Source organism: Micromys minutus, assembly GCF_963924665.1.
Source record: "Micromys minutus genome assembly, chromosome: 15".
Classification (NCBI taxonomy): domain Eukaryota; kingdom Metazoa; phylum Chordata; class Mammalia; order Rodentia; family Muridae; genus Micromys; species Micromys minutus.
Window position 1 is genome coordinate 31407156 of NC_137984.1, and position 23952 is coordinate 31431107.

The 23952-nt window shown below is 42.9% G+C and overlaps 1 protein-coding gene across 1 annotated transcript in view; it reads left to right on the top strand.

The window, feature by feature from the left end:
* Window positions 1-3418: 3418 nt before the first annotated feature.
* The window catches only part of KCNMB2 (potassium calcium-activated channel subfamily M regulatory beta subunit 2), a gene marked incomplete at both ends in the record, with an annotated part of 36868 nt that continues 16334 nt past the window's right edge, over window positions 3419-23952 (top strand). The window contains 3 exons of the mRNA XM_080929534.1: window positions 3419-3474; window positions 17831-18001; window positions 20811-21006. Coding sequence (XP_080785660.1) covers window positions 3419-3474; window positions 17831-18001; window positions 20811-21006 — 423 coding nt within the window. The remainder of the gene's footprint in view (window positions 3475-17830; window positions 18002-20810; window positions 21007-23952) is intronic.

Below are 23952 nucleotides of genomic sequence, written 5' to 3' on the forward strand. Positions count from 1 at the left end.
CTCCTTAGGCCATGCTGCCCTTTCTAAAAAATCCATATTGAGTGAGAAGTCAGCCAACAATCTAAACTTTCTGTCTAAGACAGTAAGAGGAGAGGGGAAACATGACAGAAAAGAAATATAGAAGATGCACAGGGCTGGGATACAGCTGAATGGGTAGAGTGCTTGCCTAGCATGCCTAAGGCCCTGAGTTCATCTCCAGGACAAAAAGGCTAACTGTGGTGGCACACAGCTGTCATTCCAGCACTCAGGAGGCAGAGGCAGGAGAATCAGAAGTTCAAGGTCATCCTCTGGTACATAGATAGTCCAAGGCTAGCATTTGTCTCAGATAGATGGATGGATGGGTGGATGGATGGACAGGTGGATGGATGGATGGATGGATGGATGGATGGATGGATGGATGGATGGATGGATGGATAGACACATAGATAGTCCGGAAGGCAAATAAATAAAGAAACTATAAGATGCACAAGAGCCTAAGCTAAGTGAAGGAATGAGGAATTTCCAGCTGTCAAAACATGTGGCCAAAGCCAAGGCAACCACCACAGGTTCTGGTGATCTCTTAGGTTATCAAAGCAGAAGAACAATTTACTGCCAACTGCACACTTGGTGCATCAGGCACAGTCCTGCAAATGCAGATGCTGGCACACTACCTAGCAAGGAAAGGGAAGTGTGTACAGACAGTACCATTGTACCTTGCTTAATTCTGGGAGTGGAGATAAGAAAGCTACTCAGGGCCATCAGAGATATCTCCATAGAATTGGGGGTATAGGAGGTGGCTACCCAGGAGGGAAGTAAGGGAGAAGAAATGCTAATCTGTAGCATGGTAGCAATAACTAGTTTCCTGCTCTACCTATGCTCGAACTGGGCAGCTTTCCTTTGTCTCTACTACACTACCAACCTGTGAGGAGATTAGTAGAGGAGCTGAAGAAGTCTACAAGTCTACACTGAAATAACTTTGCAAAAGTTCAACTTCAATTCAATTTTGTTCTTCCTACAGCTGTGAAGGGAGCCCAGTTTCCAGGCCTGTTCCTATAGAACCAGCCTATGGTATCCAACAATATTTTTAGATTCATTCTTCAATATACTGCATGTCAAAATAATGGGACTGAGAATGGTCTTAAATAATCTGTCTCAAACTCCACGAATACCCGGGATAGTTGGAAACAGATTTAATGATAGCACTCAGCTCTAGGAAGGTCAAGCAACTTTATCAAGTTCATACAGAAAAAAAGCCAACCTCTTCTTCCAGTGATATCTACAGTATCAGCCTCACCCTACAGCTCCTAAGTGATTCAGAGTCCTGGACCCCACTCAGATCCACTGGCTCAGCTTTGAGAAATGCTGAGCTTATTGTCCATCACTACAGAGACAATGGGAACCCAGGGCAAACAGAAACCCGAAGCACAGCTTACCTTTCCTAAATATAACCAGCAGTGGGGACACACATTAGAAGTAGGGCTCTGGATGTAAACAGGAAATGACATTGGTTGTCTTGAAATTATGTCACTCCCTACTTTTGTGGTTTTCATGGTATAACCCTAACATATGGCTATGACGTCATGTTTTATGAGTTGGTAGTGAGCATGGAACATCAGGCACGTGATAGCAAATACAGTATACAGTAACTAACCCAGTAACTAACTCTCCAGACACGGTCATCTTTAATCTGAGTCTTTATCAACCAGTACACTAAAGGAGTCACTTTTCACCTTTCCTTGTTATTAATGCATTAGGTATTGTTTAACTTTCATGTTGTAATGTCATCTTTATGACATTTTGGGTTTCTGTCTCTCTAGAAAATTATTAAGTTGTGGGCTGGAGAGACGGCAGAGGACCCATGTTTGGTTCCCAGCACCCACATAGGGCAGCTCAGAACTGCCTGAAACTCCAGCTCCAGGAGATCTGATGCCCTCTTCTGCTCCCTGGGCAGCTTCCTGCATGTGAAAATGCCCCACACATAAATAAAATGTTTAAAAAATAACTAGAAACAGTGATCTTTTTTTTTTTCTTAAAGAAAGAAAAGGCAGAAAAGACTAAATAATAGCTATTTTGGTGCTATTATTTGGTGTTTAGAGACAAGGGAGCTCTTCCCAAATGTCCAACCAAAGAACACAGCATCCTTTTCTGGGTCCCAGTCACCAGAACCACTAGGAATACATGGCTGCTCACATTTCTCTCAGTATCTCCGACAAGCTCTGCTGCTGTGAGCTGAACCCACACTGGCAACAGCATACTTTAGGGACAATGCTTCCCTGTAAGCCTATTACTTGGAATGCTGAGGCAGGAGATTCTTTAGTTTGAAGCCATGCTGGGCTACAAACTGAGACCCTGCCTCAAAATAAAGAAAAAAAAACATTTTAAAGTTATTTTACCCCTACTATATCACATCTGTGGACAGGAAGAAAATTCTGAAGAAAGAGGAAGTGGAATTTTGGTATCCAAATCTGAGATGAGGTTTGGGGAGCTACATCATACTCAAGATTGACTCTAAACCAGTTGTGTGTCGTGAGGGAAGCCTTGGGATTCTGACACCAGTGAGAAAAGCATGATTCTGGAAAGCAGGCCCCCCCACTTGCCAGGGCAGAGACAGTAAAGCCTTATAAAAATGGCATGCAAACTGTCGTCAGAGAGACTTAACCCAGCAACTGACAGAAGCACATTCAGAGACCCGCAACCAAACATTAGGTGGGAGCTCTGGAAATCATGTGAATGTGTGAAAGGAAGGATTGTAGGAGCCAGAAGGGCCAAGGATACCACAAGAAAACCTACAGAATCAACTAACCTGGGCCCAAAGGGGCTCTCAGAGACTGAAAGGCCAACCAAAAAGCCTCTACACATCTGTAACAGTTGTGTAGCTTTGTCTTCTTGTAGGATTCTTAAGAATAGGAGCAGGGTCTATTTCTGACTCTGTTGCCTGCCTTTGGGACCCTTTCTTCCTACTGGGCTGCCTCTTCTATCCTCAATAGAAGATGCACCTAATCTCACTGCAACTTGATCTGTCAAGGCTGTGTGATATCATGGGAGGCCTCCTCATTTCTAAAGAGAAATGGAGGAGGAGCAGATAGGGGGTGGTGGGGGTACAAAGGACTGGGAAGAGAGGAGGGATGGAAAACTGCAGTCAGGACTTAAATTAGCTAGCTAGCTAGCTAGCTAGCTAGTTAGTTAGTTAGTTAGTTAGTTAGTTAGTTAGTAGTTTTTTTTAATGCAAATTTCTGAGGGCTTCAGTGGGGTTTCTGCCAAAGCACAGAGACAGCATCCCTAAGGTCTAAAAGCCTGGGATTGTTTAAGAGAGCTGACCCCCTCTGAGCTGTTGACTCCAAGTCCCAGCTAACCGCAGTGTATCCTCTGCAGGTCTTTCTACCACTCCCCCAGAACTTCCACAGTGAGGAAAGGAGCTGCAGGACCAACATCCTCTAAGATGTTCATATGGACCAGTGGCCGGACCTCTTCATCTTACAGACACGACGAGAAAAGGTAACTCCCTAGACTCCAGTGCTCTTGCCAGACGTTACAGAACACTGAGAACCATGTTGGCTCTTCTCCTTGACGCCATGGTAAAACACCCGAGACACCTTAGAGAGGAATGGTTTGCTGTGGTGCACAGTGGGAAAGTACAGTCTGTCACAGTGAGGGACAGGGCAGTAGGAGTGGGAGGCAGCTGGTCACAGTGCACCTGTAGTCGGCAAGCAGAGACAATGTTCCTGCTCAGCTTGCCGCCTCCTTATTCAGCTCAGGAGCCCAGGCTCAGAGACAGTGCTGCCATGTTCAAAGTGAGTCTCCCCTCCTGTGAGTGCTAGTTTTATGTCACCTTGACACAAACCTGAGTCATTTGTGAAGAGACAACCATGACGAAGAAAATGTCCACACCCAATTGGTCTATGACTGAAAATGCCTTCACCACGTGCCACAGGCTTATTTGCATGGTTGTTATAAATCCTGTGAGGATTAACCATCACAGAAACTGAATTTCGGGTTTCAAAACTTAGAAGGGGCTCTAGACCTCAGGGCTGGGGCTTCAGACACTGGCCTATGGCCTTCATCTCTCTTACATGCTCGCTCATACCCAGTGACTTTGCAAGACTGTGCCCTGCCAGAAATGCCTTCCCACACTCAATTACCCACCAGTCCTTTCCTTCTCTAACCCCAGCTTTGCCTGAAGACTATGCCCAGTAGATACTGAATACACTCTGACTCAGTGATGAACATTGCACGTCTAGACACCGAGCATATGGCAAGAGGAAGGCTGAAGTGGGCTCAGGGAGGCTTGGCATGGATCCCTTGGAGGGCATGCAAGAACAGCTAAGGGGAGGGAACAACTGGAGGGAGAGAAAAGACAAGAGGTCAAAGTCACACAACCAAAACTGAATGGGTTATGTGGTCCAACCCAGCCACTTCCGTAAATGTGTTCCTAAAATTATATAGCACCCCCGGTGTGTGTGTGTGTGTGTGTGTGTGTGTGTGTGTATGTGTGTGTGTGTGTGTGTGTGTGTGTGTGTGTTTGTTGCACATGCAAGTGTGGAGACCATTGGTTGATGTTGAGTGCCTTCTTCACTCTCTCTCCACCTTTGTTTTTGAGATATGGTCTCTCACTGAGCCTGGAGTAAATGGCTGGCTAGACTGGTTAGCCAGCCTTCTGTCTGTCTCCTCTCCATACCAGGTGCTGGGTTTACAGATGTGAGTCACATGTTCTGCTATCTTCGTGTGGGTGTTCAGGCTCTGCATGACTGTCTCACCAGGCCCTCTACAACTGTTAAGTGTTGGTTTCCCTCCATTTGTTACCAGTGCTTGGAGCCTGCGCGCCCACTGTTTCCATGTTCTTGGCTTCTTACCCAAAGAACTGAAATAAAGGCTCATACATATTGCAAAATAGCAAAGAAACATTATTCAGAAGCAAAGCAGCAGTGCAGATCAGAAATTAGTGTACTTCAGGTAGGTGAGAGACTACATGGATAACAGTGTTCAAGGGCTTTCTTCTGGCTGCCTTTGATGGAGACGAAGAGAAGCCTCTTACTGAAAAGTGTGGTTCTCTCTCTTGATTGATAGATTAGATCATAAAATCATTTTTTACCATGTATGACTTCCCATAATGCACCTGATTTTTATCATATGCACACTCATGTACATAAGCATATGATAGTAAACAGGGAGTCTCCCTAAATGTTCACCTGAAGAACCAGTTTTGTCTTATTATCATGCACCCGAAACCAGTTCAGGTCAGATCAGCCCAGATACCCTTGTGTACAATGAATATCTTGAAAATACACAAACTCATACCACTGTTAAAAATAAGTGCATGCAGACTGATGCATACTGGGGGGGAAAGGGGCACAAGTCGGGGCAACAACTGCCTCCGGTTGCTAGGTGCCTTTTGGCTACACGTGCATAGTACAAGCTGATTAGGGACTTAGCTTTCCAAATGTACTGTGAAAAGATGGGTATGCATAGCCCAAACCAGGCAGAGTCCTAGGCTTCTATGCTATTCCCTATGCTTTCCTGCCTCCTGTTTGCTTTCTTCCTCTACATCTTTTCCTCATTAATCTTGTATTATTATTTAGATAATGCTACGTTTTAAGCATACCTGACTCTACCAGCTTTCCTCAGCTTGAGTGACACATCAGGAAGAGTATGATAGATAGAAATCAGAATTGAGACTAATACTGGGCACGCACAACAGGGGTTATGAAATATTGTTCACACGAACTGCCCTACAGATAAAATGCCTTCGAAAAATTCCAGAAGCAAAACTGTCAAAATAAGTAGCATTTATAGTAGAAATTTGAGGATCACTTTTCACAGTAAAAAAAAAAATCTGTTTAAAATGATGTATACTTATCAATTAGTAAAGTATTTTGATGTGCCATTGCAGGGGAAAAGCAAGTTTAAAAGTTTCATGCAATGGTACTGGTACAGAAATAGGCATGTGGATCAATGGAATAGAATAGAAGATCCAGAAATGAGCCCTCATGTATATGGCCACCTGATTTTCGACAAAGGAGCCGTAAACATTCAATGGAAAAAAGACAGCCTATTTAACAAATGGTGCTGGTCCAACTGGCACTCAGCATGCAAAAGAATGAAAATAGACCCTTTCTTATCTCCTTGTACAAAGCTCAAGTGTAAGTAGATTAAAGATCTCCACATTAAACCAGATACACTGAAACTATTAGATGAGAAAGTAGGGAAAACTTTAGAACATATAGGCACAGGAGAAAATTTTCTGAACAAAACACCAATGGCTCAAGCTCTAAGGTCAAAGATTAACAAATGGGACTTAATGAGATTGCAAAGTTTCTGTAAGGCGAAGGACATTGTCAAGAAAACAAAACTGTAGCCAACAGAATGGGAAAAGATATTTACCAACTCCACATCAGATAGAGGCCTAATATCTAAGGTATACAAAGAACTCAAAAAACTAGACACCAGAGAATCAAACAACCCTATTAAAAAATGGGGTACAGAACTAAACAAAACGTTCTCAGTTGAGGAATATCGAATGGCTGAGAAATATCTGAGGAAGTGCTCGACATCCTTAGCCATCAGGGAAATGCAAATCAAAACAACCCTGAGATTCCACCTCACACCATTCAGATTGGCCAAGATCCAAAACTCAGATGACAACAGATGCTGGCGAGACTGCAGAGAAAGAAGAACACTTCTCCACTATTGGTGGGGTTGCAAACTAATACAACCACTCTGGAAATCAGTCTGGCGATACCTCAGAAAATTGGATATAGTACTACCTGAAGACCCAGCTATTCCACTTCTGGGCATATACCCCAGAAACACTTTAATACACAACAAAGATATATGCACCACAATGTTCATAGCGGCTCTATTTATAATAGCCAGAAGCTGGAAAGAACCCAGATGCCCTTCAGAAGATGAATGGATACAAAAATTGTGGTACATTTACACAATGGAATACTAGTCAGCCACCAGAAACAATGACTTGACCAAATTCTTAAGAAAATGGCTGCATCTAGAGAATATCATCCTGAGTGAGATAACCCAGTCACAAAAGAACAGACATAATATGCAGTCACTGATAGTGGGATGCTAACCCCCAGAGGCTCGCACTGCCCCAGAAACAACTCACAGACTGTATGAAGTCCAAGAAATAAAGAAAACAAAACAAAACAAAAAAATCTTTACACAACAAGAAAACTTTGACTATTTTCATGTTACATTTTGTTTTGCATGTACTTTGTGCTCATTGTAACTATTGGGTTTTCGATGCATACTGTCAAACCTTTAAAAAGATCAAGTACTGACTATTCATATAGATTTATGTAAAAATTATTTTAAAATCTGAAAAAAAGTACTGACAAAAATGTATTGTATAATTTTACACAAAAAATGCTTGAAATCTGTACATTTACCTTTGTTTTGTAAAGTAAAGATGTTAAAAAAAAGTTTCATGCAAGTGATGATTGCATCTGCACACATACTTCTGTATTTCCAATGCTTTGTGCATCTCGTGTTACCTTAGTTGTGGGGAAACTGTCCCGTGGCGTTTAACTGCAAGGCTGTAGCTCAGTAGGCAACTACCATTTAACAAAGACTCAGAGCTCATCCCAGAGTATTCATTACTTTCCTATTGATGTGCAAAATAATTGACCAGGGAAACTTACAGAAGGGTTTATTTTGGCTTACAGTTCCAGGAAACAATTTGTCATGGAGGTGAAGTCATGGAGGCAGAAGCATGAGGCACTGGGCCACACTGTGCCTGCGCCTGCTGTCAGAAAGTCAGAAGAGATGAAGGCTGGTGCTCAGCTTCACTCTCTGTTTCACTGAGCCTGGGATAAGTGCGGCCCACATTCAAGCAGAGAGTCCTCTCCTCAGTTGAACACTTCTGGATACGTTTGTGTTCCTATGGTGATTCCAAATACCACCAAGTTGATTATGAAGATTAGCGATCTCACAGATGGGCTGTAATCTCGCTTCCTTTGATTATATCTGGGCTTCCCTGTGTTCTTGCTCAGCCAGGCATAGAGATGAAGATGTGGTCAAGGGAAGGCAGACAAATTAAACACATTCAGCTGGAAAGGCCGGCTGTGAGAACGTGCTGGCTCTGCATCCCTGGGCTGTTTCTGCTTGCTTGCTTCCGTTAGCTGTGTAGGACAGGAGTGTGCACACGGACACCCCTGTTCCACAAATGCACTTATTACGTTAAATCCCATAATTACTGAAATCATTCTTAAAAACAGAAATTAAAGTTATAATTTAAGTGTCAAAGAATCTTATTGATGCAGAGGAGCAACATAGTTATATATTCTTCTAATTCTCAAGAATTACTGGTTTGTCAGGCCTGGACTGGTTTTGTGTGAATGTCCAATAATCACAAAAAAAAAACAAAAACAAAAAAGAGAAAATGATATATGAAAGATGGGTTTTTTTTAATAACATAGAAACAGTAAAGACTATTAATTATTCAGCTTAAAGGTAAAGCCTGTCAGTGTACTGATGAAGTCCTAACTTTATGTCACTAGGCCTTTTTGTCATTGAACAGGATTCTCTGCACTGGCCTCTGCAGGATGAGAGAAAAGCAGGCTTTAAAAACAATCATAATCCAGACAAGTTTCTGGGACAAAAGACAGATTAACGAGGAAAAAAAAAAAACAGGGAAGCTCATTAAAGAAAACACGCAGCGCACATATCAAGGGAGAGATAACCACCAAAGCAGGGACTTGCAAGCTGTCTTACTAAAATGAGAAATTGTATAGATGCCACAGGATTAAGGAGAAGTGGGAAACTGTGGAGAAATCTGCCTGGCTGCTCAGGTGGTCCCTGGACTGATGGAGGAGCCTCCTTCCCAACCCACCAAGGATGGAGGAAGCAGAAAGAAGACAAGAAGTAGGAATGTCCCTTGTTTGATTAATTCTTTCTCATGGGTAAACAAACACGAGCATCCAGACTCCTGCACTTACATTATCATTGTCTCAACCAGGAGAAAGAGATCTACTTCTCTCATCTACAGTCTCCTAACTCCAAACACCACATCATTCCCCTCAGTAAATCATGCTTCTTTAACATTCACACATACTTTACATGTTTGCTGATAGATGGTTTACTGTGTGTTCTCTAACAATTTTGGTTTGACATCACTGTGAACTAACCTTCTTCCTTCCTTCCTTCCTTCCTTCCTTCCTGTTTTCCTTCCTTCTTTCCTTTCTTCTTTCCTACCTTCTTGCTTGCTTGCTTTACATGTGTGTGGTGGGGTAGGGTGGTGATGGGGTTGTGTGTGAATACATGTGTTTCATGGTAAAATCAGAGGACAACTTGTAGGGGCCAACGAACTCCTTGCACATGGATTAGAGCTTAAATTCAGATCGCTAGGGCTGATTACAGACAAATTTACCTCTCACCAGCTGTACTGGCTGGTTTCCTGTCAACTTGACACAAGCTGGAGTTATTACAGAGAAAGGAGCCTCGGTTGAGGAAATGCCTTCATGAGATCCAGCTGTAAGGCATTTTCTCAACTAGTGATCAAGGGGGGAGGGCTCAGCCCATTGTGGGTGATGCCATCCCTGGGCTGGTAGACCTGGGTTCTATAAGAAAGCAGGCTGAGCAAGCCAGGGGAAGTAAGCCAGTAAGTGACATTCCTCCATAGCCTCTGAATCAGCTCCTGCTTTCTGAACTTCTTGAGTTCCAGGCATGACTTCCTTTGGTGATAATCAGCAGTGTGGAAGTGTAAGCTGAATAAACCCTTTCCTCCCCAACTTGCATCTTGGTCATGCTGTTTTGTGCACTAATATAACTCTGACTAAGATACCAGTCCTCTGCTCAATTTTAACAATGAGTTATCTGAGAATTCGTTTGCATTTTCTTTATAACTCTGTCTCTGGAAAATAATAAGCTCATGTTCTTTCTCTATTTGTAAATATAGCATTTCCTTGTTATTCTTGTCTAATTATCCTAGCTTTCACTTCAGTAAATTAAAATAAAACTGGTGACAGTGGACATTTTCAGTCTGATTTGTTAAGTAAGATTTTTCAATATTGCACCATTAGATAACTGTATCAATTATATTACAGGTAGGTTTTCCTGGCCTTTTGTTACATTGAGGATGTTCCTACTTCTAATTTAATAATAGTTCTTACTGTGAATGGTTATATTATTATCACATTATCAGATTATAATGTTTTTCACATAGTAATAAAAGTCTCATAATCACCAATGTTATATTTCTAAAGTACAATCGTAGTAGCTTTATCATGGTAGACTCTTTACATGCTTAGGTTTGGTGTACTAAATTCTTTTAGATTTTCTATTTGCAGTTAAGAATGATGTTAGCCTGTAGTTTTCCATCATATGTGGCTCTGACTGGCTTTTGTCTCAGAACTTGCCAACCTCATAACCAGTATTGCTGGCATACTTTTTCTGCACTCTGGAATTTTCTGTATATTATAGCTTAGGATCAGCTGTAAGTTGTAAGAGCTTTGTATTTCTATGACCAAACTACTTTTAATTATTTAGAAATTTTTATCTATCTTAAATTTTAATAGTTTAGACTTATTTAGGTCTTCTGACTATATTTTTTGAGTGTTTCTTTCAGTAAGCTTAATATCTTCAAGTTTCTAAATGTATTACTGCAAAGTTGTTTCAAGTGTCTCCTTCCTAAAGCATGCTGCACCCACTTTTAATTCATCATGTTTATTTTGGATTTGGATTTTTTTTAACAATCTTTTCAAAGATGTATCCATTGCTTTAGTCTTTCAGGACACATTGACCTTTGAACTCATTGGCCCTTTAACACATCTACCATCCATTCCCTTTAGTAGTGCTTATGGTAATTTCTTTCCTTAGTCCGTTGTTGTGAATGATCTACTAATCTCAAATTTTCCTCAGATGCTGAGTGAACTAATTTTAGGGCTTTCTTATCCTCTAACACAAGCATGGAAAATGTACAGTTATTTTTTTAACTTATTCACTTTACATCATGCTCCCGTGCCTGCCTCCTGGCCATCCTCTCCCACAATACTTCTCCCTCCCCCTCCCCTTCTCCTTTGAGCAGACGGGACCCCCCTCAGTATCAAGTCTGGCACATCAAGTCTGTGAGCCTAGGTGTATCCTCTCCCACTGAGGACATTCAAGGCAGCCCAGCTGTAAGAACATATCTCACAGACGGGCAGCAACTTTAGGGACAGCTCCCTCACAGCAGTTGTTCAGGACCGGCATGAAGGCCATGATACACATCTGCTACATATGTGCAGGGAGGCCGAGGTTTAGCCTGTGTATGTTCTTTGGTTGGTGGTTCAGACTCTGAGAGCCCCAACGGCCCAGGTTAATTGACTCTGTTGGTCTTCCTGTGGAGTTCCTATCCCCTTTGGGGCCCACAATTCTTCCATGAGAATTTCCTAACCTACATCCACCATTTGGCTGCAGGTGTCTGCACCTGTGTGAAGCTGCAGGTGGAACCTCTCAGAGGACAGCCATGCTACACTCCTGCCTACAAGCACAATAGAGCATCACTAACAGTGTCAGAGATCAGTGCTTGTCTATGGGACGGATCTCAAGTTGGGCTGGTTATTGGTCAGCCACGTCCTCAGTCTCTGTTCCATTCCTGGTCCTTGCATTAGGGTGCATCTCCAGGACTACACAGGGTCCTAAGATAAAGAAGACACCCAAAAATCAGTGGGGGTGACCTTAGCTGTTACTCACAAACACTGGAGACTGGAACCAGAAGAAGCTACTTCCTGCAGCCCAAAAAGAACCCCAGTGGAGCATTAGGAACACCAACCCACCCACAAAATTTTTGACCCCAAAATTTATTCAATCTACAAGAAAATGTACATTCTTACCTGTTGTTTTAGCCACACCCACTGAATACTTTGTCTTCCATATCATTCATTTCAAAGTTCTTTATTTATCTGATTTTATTTTGATCTATGAATTCTTTGTACTGCTCACACATACACACGCGCACACACACTTGTTTTCCTTTAGGTTTTTGTTGTTGATGTTATCATTTCTTTCATTTTTGCACTAACTCAGAATACCATAGTCAACACAATGGTAATCTTCTGAAAGCATATTTAACAGCCACCTTCCTTAACATTCATGATGTTGCTAATGTGAAAATCTAATTGTCCCTCTTGTTTCATTCCCTTTAACACCCTCTTGAACTTTAAGGGCAGATCTCTTTCCTTCTGGCCTATGCAAAGCTCACCAGCCAAGAGCTTTCTTTCCCATCCCAAACTCCAGCTGTACGCAACCATATTTTTCCCCATCTCCTCGAGCCTCTTCCACTTCCCAGGCAGTCATTTAGCCCTCTGAGGCTTGCTTTACTCTGTCACAGATGCCTATGAGATTCCCACCTGCATCAATGGCAGGCTTCCCAACCACCTCTGCCCTAGACTGAGTATCTGAAACTGGTTCTCTGAATGTTCGTGTCAAGGGCTCTAGTACACCAACGACCAATTTGCCTGAAGCCACTTTAACAAAGAACCTATTTGCTGTGATCAACCATTTTGGTGAGCATATTAAATTTCACTGGGCGTCAAATGTTAACACAGTCATTGTAACCCTGCAGCGTACTTTCATGGTCAACATTAACTTGGCTAGCAAGACTCAATATGAGCATGGCCACCTCTCATTAGGGAGTCCACTCTGGTCTCCTGTATCTCAAAATTTGTCGTCACTGTCCCTCCCCATTTCTGCCATCCTTTTGTGTCCCAGACACTATCTGAAGTTTCTTCACTGATTCCTGCTCTTCCTGTTCAGCTCCCAGGGTCTAGCTTTCTAGATCAGCAAGCTTGAGTGCACATTTTGTCAATTTCTCCTCCTCAACAAATGGCTTCCCTGCAGAGGATCATGCTGTTCTCTCCCAGAGTCCTCCTGTCGTAGAAACGGGACCAGAATGGAGACAACCTAAGCATTTATTTAATGATTCCATGGGACAAATTAAAACAAATCGCTGAGTCTTCAATGGGCTATTAAAAATGCCTTTCCAGGACTGTGGAGATTTCTCAGGGTGCTCACTGCTCTTGCAGAAGATCTAAGTTCAGTTCCCAGCATCCAAATCAGGTGGCTTACATTGCCTATAACTCAAGTTCTCAGAGGATCCCGTGCCTTTGGCCTCCTCTGTTACCTGTACGCATGTACACATGCCTGAACACACACACACACACACACACACACACACACATACACATAATTTAAAATAAGATTTCTGCCCCAAATCAACCCCTCAAATCTTTCTGAATGCAGAAAAGAAGTGAACATTGGTTAACTGATAAGGCTGATGTGGTGTCAATAACAGTTGTGACATGAAACTGCAGAGGCCAAAATATCGGGAAAACAGCATTGTCCCTGGACTGGCCAGCTCAACACAAGCTAGGGTTATCTAAAAGGAAGGAGCCTTAACTGAGAAAAGGCCTCCATAGCACCCAACTGGTGGACATTGTTTTCCATAGTGATTGATGAGAGAGGTTCCAGCCCATTGTGGGTGGGGCCATCCCTGGGCTGGTAGCCCTGGGTTCTGTAAGAAAGTAGGCTGGACAAGCTGTGAAGAGCAAGTCAGTAAGCAGTACCTACCCCTGCATGGCCTCTGCATCAGCTCCTGCCTCCAAGTTCCTGCCCTGCTTGAGTTCCTGTCTTGACTTCCTTTAATGTTGGAATAGAATGTGGAAATATAAGCTAAATAAACCCTTTCCTCCCAACTTGCTTTACTCATGGTGCTTTATCACAGCAATAGTAACCCTAACTAAGACAGCTCCCCAAAAATGATTTGAAAATAAATCAATATAAACTAAACAGTCACCATAGGAAATGTGAAATTGTTATTATATTTCTTAGAACAGTATATTCATACACATACACATTTTGGAATATATTTATAATGTGACTCAGAAGCCCAGTTTTCTTTTAAACTTCAAACCAATCCTCACATACTGCTGAGAAGAACATTTTCATTACAACATACTTCATGATGAATATATTAAAATATATTCATATCCACTTACTATATTTAAAATAGATCTGCTTAAAACAACTCTCTGTGAAGTCTGTAAATTAATACAGGAAGTAGGTAGGTTCTATTCGCAGTGTGAACTGAACCTTCAGTCAACTGGCTTTGGATGCCTTAGTCTTTAGTAATTGATCCCCAGGTAATCAGCCCTCAAGGACTGGCTTGCTGCCCTTCTTAACTGTCCAGTCAGAATGATCACCAGGTAGTGGGTAGTGGTGTCTCAGGAAGACCGTGTGTCATCCACATTAAATATCTTCAGAATTAGCACATTGTGATTGTGGTGGCTATTCCTGGTTGCCAACTTGATGATATCAGGAATGAAGTACAATCCAGAATTGGAGGGCAACCTATGATTCAAATATTAAGGCTAGAAAACACAAGTTTATGACCTGGATCCTGACACGGAGATCTTGAGGTATAATTTAGTGACCATTTAAAGCTTAGACCCAGGCAAGGTAATACAAGCATTTAATCCCAGAAGACTGAGGCAAGGAGGTCTCTGACCCCAAGGTCAGCCTGGAACAAAGCAAGTCTAAGATCCAGGCATGGTGGTACACACCTTAATCTGGAGGACACCTTCTGCTGGAGATCTACATAAGGACATTGGAAGAAAGAAGACTCGTTCTTCTTTAACTGCTTGCACTTACCAGTAAGTGCATCTATTGTAACCTACTTCTACAGAAGAACAGCTCAAACAACTAGTGTTCTGGAAATGAGCAACTACTATATATATAGAGAGAGACATTCCATAAGTTCTGTTACTCTAGAGAACTAGAGAACCCTGACTAATAGAGTGGTCAGAAAAGAAGGCCTGGAAACAAAGGCCCTGTTGGTTAACCACCAAACAGTCAAATGGGGCTCACTGGCTGCCAACCTAATCTATTTGTTCAATTCCAGGCCAGTGAGAGACCTCGTTTCATCTGAGGAGCAAGAACCAAGTTTGTTCTCTGGTGTTCACGTGCGTGTACACATGTGCACACATGCAAATGTGAACTAACAGACTCAAAAATAAAATATGGACATATAAGCAAACAAATCCATATATGACCTTCACCATGCCTGCTCCTGAATGTTTTTCTCCCCATATAGCAAATACCAAAGGAATGTGAATTTAAATCAGCAAAGGCCAAGAGAGTCCCTCTTGCACTTTTTAATCTGTATTTCCTCTTGTACATATGCATAGTTCATAGCTAATTTGCTTGTGAATTATAAGCTGACTCTTGATAAGAAATTTTGAAGAATTATGTAGACATTGAGCTTGAAACTTTTTTTAAGTGTACTGACTATTGTGGGGCAAAACAAAGATTTACTTGAAAACTGAAAATCTATTTACAAAGCCTTACATTTTAGACTTACTTCTTTTTATTTTATGTGCATGGGTATTTTGACTGCATATATACCTATGTATCATTATGCATACTTGTTGTCCACAGAGGCCAAAAGATGCCATTGGATTCTCTGGAACTGGTGTTACAGATAGTTGTGAGATAGTATGTGGGTGTTGGTAACTGGACCAAGGTTCTTTGTGAGAGCAGCCATTGCTCCTAGCCACTGAGCCATCTCTTCGGCCTTCCCAAGACTTTTAAACTTTATGTCTGTCTGTCTTTTGTACACATTTCCTTAATGTGGAGGCAAGAGGATAACTTTCACAAGTTACTTCTGTGCTACCATGTGGGTCCCAGGGAAAAGAACCCCGGGTTATCAGGCTTAGGTGCCAATAAACTTAGCTCCTGAACCATCTCACCAGCTCCTTTCTGTTGTCCTGTAGACTCAATAATAACTTCCATTCTCCAAAAATATCTGTGCAGAAGAGAGTTGGGCTTTCCTTCTCTTCAGACTTCCCCACCACACACAGCTGCACAGAGCTCTGCTGCCTGTTTCTCTGACTGCCTCCTCGTCTTCAACGTCCCATCAACCACTGCATGCAGGAGCTTCATTCCCTGGACATATGCTGGCTCCTTCCTCTCTATCCTGTCTTCAGCCAGGATGCAGCTCTTACCATCCTTTGCCAACATTACTGGAACTATCTCCCAATTTCCTCCTCCTCCCACCTCCCTCCCTCCTTCTCTGGTTTGAGATGTTTCCTGTTTCTAATCTCCATACTGCAGGCACTGTGATCACTTTGAATCTCAATTCTGGTCTCATCACTGCTGACAGCTTTCCTTTAATTACAGGAGAAAGGCTACTCTCTAGAATAACTTTCAAAGCCCTCATGACAGCAATTTTCTGTCTGGCCTCCCTGTTTCCCTGGTGCGTACCCTCCCAGGAACACTACCATAGTCCTTCCTGGTACTTGCTGTGCAACTCCAAGCCCCTATATCTTTGCTTCTGTGATCCCTCCATCCGAATGTCACTAACTCTATGTCCCATTTGCTTAACTGCCATCAGCTTTGAAGGTTCTGTTCAAGAAATTATTCTTCCATGAAACCTTTTCTAATGTACACTGACTCCCTGTCCTGGTCCCCCAAGCCAGGGAAATTACCAAGATGCTATGAGTAGATCCATGAGAAAACTCACCACCCTAAGCTGACACTCACTGTCATGTCTTCTTATTTAACAGGGATCGTGTCCCTAACACAAGAGGTTACAACACTCACAATACATGTGTGGACCTAACCTCCTAGTTCGGATCTTATTCTTCCAAAATGTATTAACATGCCTCCATTTATCCATTAAGTCAACAGCCATTTATTGGTCGGTTTCATAGCTATGTCCCACCCACTCAAAACTTTCATTTTTCCTTGTAATATCCTCATTTTCTAAACGCCCACGAACTATGTAGAAACCATTTTCCCCTTTCCTTACCCATCCTAGTGTGTACAAAGAACATTTGTTTTTCAAATACGTTTGAGATGATTTGCTTGAATCACTTTATGAGTTTCCTGTTCTGATGACAGCTGATAGCACCCAGTCTATTTTATGGCAGACAGGCATATTCCGTGCTGTGTGACAGTCTAATAATCCAGAACAGGGCTGATCATCCTCCCTGGCTTCCGTCTGCAGAAAGCAGAGCTCAGTGGCTGCCATCAGAGCTAAATACGTGTTGATAAATGATTCTCGCCAAGTAACGAGTTATTATTTTCTGGTGGGTTTTTGAAGCCACTCAGTGTTAGCCTGTTTTCCTCTGCTTCACAAGTTTGCCCGCCCACTGCCTTTCACTGCTAATGGGCACCAGTTTGTGCTTCAGGTTCACACGGGGTCAAGTTTAAAGAGCTTTGATGTAAATCCTGCAATTTCCAAAGAAATCTCGAAAATGAATCATGAAACTGAGAGGGCAGGGGGTTGCTAGACTATGGAAGGGGAAAGCTGGGTGGCCATTAGTCCAAAGGCCCCAGGCTTGAACTGGAAAGTAATATGGTATACTGTCGTCCCAAACCTCTGGGAAGATAAATAAACAGAAGACGGTTCTATCTAAACACACACACACACACAAACATGAGTAGATTCAGAAGATATATATCAGCAATGATCAACTTCATCAACATAAAATCAACAAACCAAGGCAATTTTGGGTTGAAATGATTGGTGTCTTTCTTAGAATTATACAGAGGAAAATTATATTACAGTTAGACATTAATCCCCAAAATGCAGAATTAGGGATCAATTCTGCTCAGGGACGGTGCACATATGTATGTCTGTTAACTTTTTCTGTGCATGTAGAATGTGTGTGTGTGTGTGTGTGTGTGTGTGTGTGTGTGATGTGTTGGGAGCCAGAGGCTGCATGGAGATTCAATTTCACTCAAGTGTGTTTGGAGCATTCCTATGGGTCCCTCACCCTGGCATGGCGTGGGCAGAAATATAGCTACTTTTGAGAGCCATGCAGGCTAACTGTGAGTCTCACTGTATTGTTTTCAACTTCAGAAATATCTACCAGAAAATCAGGGACCATGACCTCCTGGACAAAAGGAAAACTGTGACAGCTCTGAAGGCTGGAGAGGACCGGGCCATCCTGCTTGGACTGGCCATGATGGTGTGCTCCATCATGATGTACTTCCTGCTGGGAATCACACTGCTGCGCTCATACATGCAGAGGTAATGCTGTGGACACTGGGCAGCCCATTGCCCTCTCCTTCTCTGCTTCCCCATTGTCCATTCAACCTATCAATCTTTCTGGCCTCTCCTCCAAACTTTCAGAGGCACCTGGTACATGGCGTTTTCTAATGTTATCTGCTAATAATAATAAACCTAGACTATGTATGAACTGTCTGTTATGGCCAGTTTTCGTAGACTGCTTCTTTCTTTCTCACAATCATTCCATAGGATGAGAATAGGTCAGCTCATCAGTGCAGGGATACTGACATTAAGTGTGTGTGACACAGGGCATTCGGAGGTGGCTCTTCATAACGAGCTTGCTATACAACCGTGAAAACCTCAGTTCCAAACCTAGACCCCACATAAGCCCCGACGTGGTGGCATGCACTTGTAATGCTGGCACTGAAGAAGTAGAGACAGACAGTCTCTTGAGCTCACCGGCCAGCAAATCTAACCTAACTGTGGAGCCCCAGACCACAGAGAGACCCTGTCTCATAAAACACAATGTAGATGACATCTGAGATCATCTTCTGACCTCAACAAACACACAGAAAACATACTCACATGAACATGTACTTATACCCATACACATGTCCCCGCACATACATGAAAAGGCATACGTATGCATCAAGGTGTACCTGTACACGCATGCTCATATGTGTATACAAGCATGAATATGCATACATGCATGCAAATGCACTTGCACACAAGTGCACATATGCACCCATGATGTCACACCGCTCTGTGGGACACAGCACAAATACACAACAGTTAAGATTTCAAAGCCACGTCCCACGAACTCGAGTGTCCTGATTCTTTCTGCCACTGCTTTTCCACAGACTCTACTTCTGTATCACCCAGCTTCCCCAGAAACTCTCCTATGCCCAAAGCAAAAGAAGTCGGAATTGGTTGCTTTAAAATCAGATTCAGTGCTCAGGATTCTGAAACTCCCTAAGTGATTCTAATGTGTTGTGAAGCCTGAGAAAGACTGACAGCAACCTCTTAAAGTAACTGAGTTTTGAATCCCTTTCCTTTCAATGTTTACCCGGGGTTTACTGAGTTGGGCCAAAGAGAAGCACCAAGTGATACTAAAAGCATCTCCTCTGCATAAGCGATCTGGGGCCCCTCACAGTGTCCTTCCCTCACCTCTGTCCAGAGACACTGAAGCCTGAAGCTCTGTAGAGTCGTAGGTCTGCTGATGGTTGGGCTTGGAGAAATAAGGTTCTTTCATAGGAAAGTGGGAGGTTCTGATTCAAGAGAAAAAGCAAACCACTTTGTGGCACTTGTTTCTACAGCTAAATTAATGCTTTCATTTTAGAGGCTAAGTGGAGCCGAAATGTAGCAATTTGCTCCTCTCTCACGTCCTGGCTGGTCCACTCTGTCTCTGATGGCCTTCAGCTGTACTCCCACAATGAAAGCGCTGATGCCTCGGGCCCCAAGGGTTTGATGAATCCAAAGCCTCTTTCAGATTCTCGGACCTGCTTAGAATGATCTAAGACATCCACCCTCACTGCCTGATGGGATAAACAAATCCAGACCATCTCAGCTCCATAAACTTCAATCTGTTTCAGCAGACGACACAGAGTCCAGTAGCCTGTGTCTGGCACACACAAAAAGTACAGGAGCTATCCATGCGTGTCCAGCCAAAGGGCAGGGTTGTTACTCCTCATGAACACGAGTTTTCTGCTCACTGCAGTACAGCTCATACCCAAAGGCAAAGCATCGATTGCTTGTGTGTTGCTCTCTAATTCCAAATGCTCAACTTGATCACAAAATGAAAGTTATTGTAAAATAAAATTTGAGCGATGGTTAGCTGAAATCCCCCTGGTTGATGTGGCTCAGGGCAGCCTGATTGACCCTGTTGTGTGCACAGAAGGCTTTACCTTCTGCTGGTTTCCTGGGGAGGCACACCGTGACAGAATGAAGCCCAACCTCAGAGAACTACTAGACCGGGTAAAGCCTCTGTTTCCATCACTTACCAACTGTGTGTTCTTGACACTAGGTCACCTGATTTCTGTGACCCTTACCTCACTCACCTTTCAAAGGGATTAATAACCAACATGTAGGGCTGCTGAGAGGATGAAAGGGAATAATTTATGTAAATCGCCAGTTAGGAAGAAAGGATATAATTAGCCATTACTCTGGACATCTTCAAAGGGCTGCCGTTATCTTACTTCCGGTGTTAGGAATGACTTTATTGCTCCTTCTATCTTGTCAAGTCCAACCCTGAGCTACTCTGCCTTTTTGCCACCTTCTCCAGCCCTGCCTTAACAGCGACTTTTCCACATAGGCTGGGGTGGAGTTTGGGGTGAAGGGACTGAACAAGAATCTGTGCCTTGCCGACAAGAAGAGAGTGGAGGTTATGTAAGGTGGGTGGTGCCCACTGGTTATCCCACTCCAACAGGAGGCTGAGGCAAAAGAATCACTACGTTGAAGCTAGCCCAGGCTACAGAGCAATTCTGAGGCCGTTTTAACCCACACAGTGAGACCCTGTCTCAGGAAATCAAAACTAAAAACTAAAGCATGCATTATGCTTACCGGTGAATATAAGGAGTAAGGAGAAAATAGCCTCTTAAGATGTCCCTGAGTAGTCTATACAGTAGATGTCACCAAGAAGGTTCTCAGGCACCACAGTCCGTGCGGTCACAGCATGCCTAAAACCGGTACGTTCAGAGTCATACAATTTACACAGACCTATAGGTTTGGGGGAGGTGTCCGCAGTTCAGCAACCAAGTAACTGTGCTCTGCACCCAAAGCCTCGTGCCCAGCAGCTCTCTGCCCTGTGCTCATTTTTGCCCCCTTTCTGCAGCGTGTGGACAGAAGAAGCCCAGTGTGCCCTGCTGAATGTGTCGATCACAGAAACGTTTAACTGCTCCTTCAGCTGTGGGCCGGATTGCTGGAAGCTCTCTCAGTACCCTTGCCTGCAGGTATACGTGAACCTGACGTCTTCTGGGGAGAAGCTCCTCCTCTACCACACGGAAGAGACCATAAAGATCAATCAAAAGGTAGGAGCTTGGCTCACCTCACCTGGGTGTCTGCAGAATAGCCCACCTCCCTCCCACCCTGATTTCCCCCTTTGCGAGTATTTCAGCACACCAGAAAGTAGGCCCTGCTTGCTCCAGTCACAGAACTCACTCTCAGGATCTGTTCAGGGAAATACTTGTTTCTTATACAGACATACATAAGCTGTTCCTTTGTTTTATGGTATAGCAAGTTTAGTGGTGTTTTCTATTTGGAGGGGATGTATTAATACATAAAGAACCCAAGTCTGTCAAAGCAAGCACAGAATTTAATAAGAGATACACATGATTAAATATCTGTCGTGACTTGGGAGACATGGAGTAAAACAGGACTTTGCTCTTCCACACTTAGTTGTATAGCCTTGGGCATTCAATTTGACCTCCCTGATCTTTTAACCAGAAGGAAAATAATAGCCACTTACAAGGCCATTATTATAAGTGAGGATTAGAGTATGTTGTACTGAGAAACTGAACCTGTGGTTAACAATGTGTATGTGTGTGTGTTTGTATGTATGTGTGTGCACATTATTTCTTTACATGTTATACTTATAGAACCCTGATTTATTATAATAATGTTCATATTAATCACTTTACTGATGTGATGACAAAATGTCATGACCAAAGACAACGTAAGGGGGTCAGGGTTTAATTTGCTTTCATCATGACAGGGAGGCATGCAGCGGAAGCAGGAGATGAGAGGCCACTTCTTTAACCACAACCTCCACAAGGAGGGGAATGGGAAAGAGATGAGGTTATACTCTCCAGCACCTGCCCCAGTAACAGATTTTCTCCAGTAGGCTCTGCTTTCTCCTAATCTTCCCAAGCAGTGCCATCGACTGGGGGACCAAGCATTCAAATGCCTGAGCCAATGAGGGATGTTCTCACAAAAACTATCACATTGATATATTAAAGCCCACATGGTAGGTGCTCAAAACATGTGCATTATATTGAAATATTATACCTAAAGTTTATTTTGATGATGGGCAGGATGGTTTCAAGGCTATTGTTACCACATTCAAGAAGCTACAACAGAAAGATTGCCACAAGTTTGTGGCTACTAAACAAGTGCCAGATGTGCTGGCTACTTAGCCTCAACGTAACGCAAGCTCATGTTATCTGGGGGGGGGGGGGCTCAGTCACGAAAATGCCTTTAAAATGCCTTTATAAGGTGCCTGAAAGCCTGAAGGGCATTTTTTAAATTGATGATTTATGGAGGACAACCCAGATCATTGTGTGTGGTTCCACCCCTGGCTCTGGGTTCAATAAGAAAGCAGGCTGAGCAAGTCAGTAAGCAGCACTCCTCCATGGCCTCTGCATCAGCTACAACCTCCAGGATCCTGCCCTGTTTGAGGTCCTGTCCTAACTTCCTTCAATAATGGACTATAGTGTAAGCTAAATAAACTTTTCCTCCCCAACTTGCTCTTGGTCACAGTGTTTCATTACAGCAATAGGATCCCTAATAAAGACAACAGGCAAGCCAAACCATATTGCAAGGTCAAATATATTTACATCCATAAGGTCTATGAAGGAATAGAATGACCAATTGTGTTTTAATTAAACTGATCTGCCATTATCCATCTCAAGATATACATGCATTGGGTTTAAGTTTTACTGTAGCAGCTTAGATGTCCAGAATATTCTTGAATAAACCAAGCCAAGCTGACTTGGCCTCTAATAGCACATTGGTGCTTATTTCCAGAGAGCAAGCCTCCTGGACTCAAACTTTCTCATCTCGATGGTCATCCCATCAGTGATAGTTTATAGTCATCAGGGGTTGCAGAAGCCTGGAAGTTCAGCACTAGCCCATGGACAGCAAATGTTGTAGCCACAGAAGAAGAAAGCCCATCTTGCATTTTGGTCACAATAACTTGAGTGAATTCTTGAAAATATCTGAGGGCTCTCCTGAGATGAATATTTCAAAGAATGTTACTTGGCAATGTTGCTTCTGATGTTCTTTCATTTGTAGTGGGCAGAAACAAGAGCAGTCCTGACCCAGCTCTGCAAACTTATACAGCTTAGCCCCTTCTCGACTGTCTGCTTTCCAAGACCTCCTCATAAGTCAGATTCTTAAATCAAAGCTGACTTGTGCTGGTGGAACCTTATAAAACTCTTCAGATCTCCAAGGAACTTGAGAGCCACAAAAGCTGAAGGGGAATGAGATGGGAAGGACTTTTTCCCCTTCCTCATTTAACAACGTATCGCTTTGGCTCTGATGTGTTATTTAAGTGACAAGCAGGGACTGCAGTTCCCATCATAAATCACAGGGACATATTTAGGATCAGGATCTTGTCAGCACTCAGTGCAGTCATGAGCCCCATTTGGTTTTTTTTTTTTTTTTTTTTTGCCCATTCCCTTGTTTCTAAGTGTGAGTCATGACCCCATACAGTAGTGTGTGTGCTGTGAAGGTTTAGTTCATGTATTTATTACCAAGAGCTCCCCTTTAACCACCAATGAGTAACAAATAACACTTTCCGTTCCTCTTTCCCAAACACCCTTTCCAACTCTCCCAAAAGCCACAGGCTCTGCTCCTGTCTGAATAACCACTACCCTAGCCACTGTGGCAATTATGTCTGTATTTTTCTTTGTTGTTTTTATCACTGCAGTATTTAACACATACCAGTAAACACTTTTGTTTGCCTCATGGTAAGCCGCTTTGCTTAAAGAATCACACAGAATGTTTTGGGGTGTATCAGGCTTTCTTCACAGAGTTGGTGTTCAATTGGGGTACACTTCTAATTCCGTTGTGATGGAGTTCATTCACTTTCATCTCATTACATGTGGAATGTCAGACTAGGTTTTCACTATTGATAGACATTGAGTTTCTATAGCCTGGGGCTCTCATACATAACTCTCAGTGTCCAAGCCACAAGCCCAGACACTTCCATCAAGTGTACATCTGAAGTTGAATCTGGGTCATACGTAGCATAACAC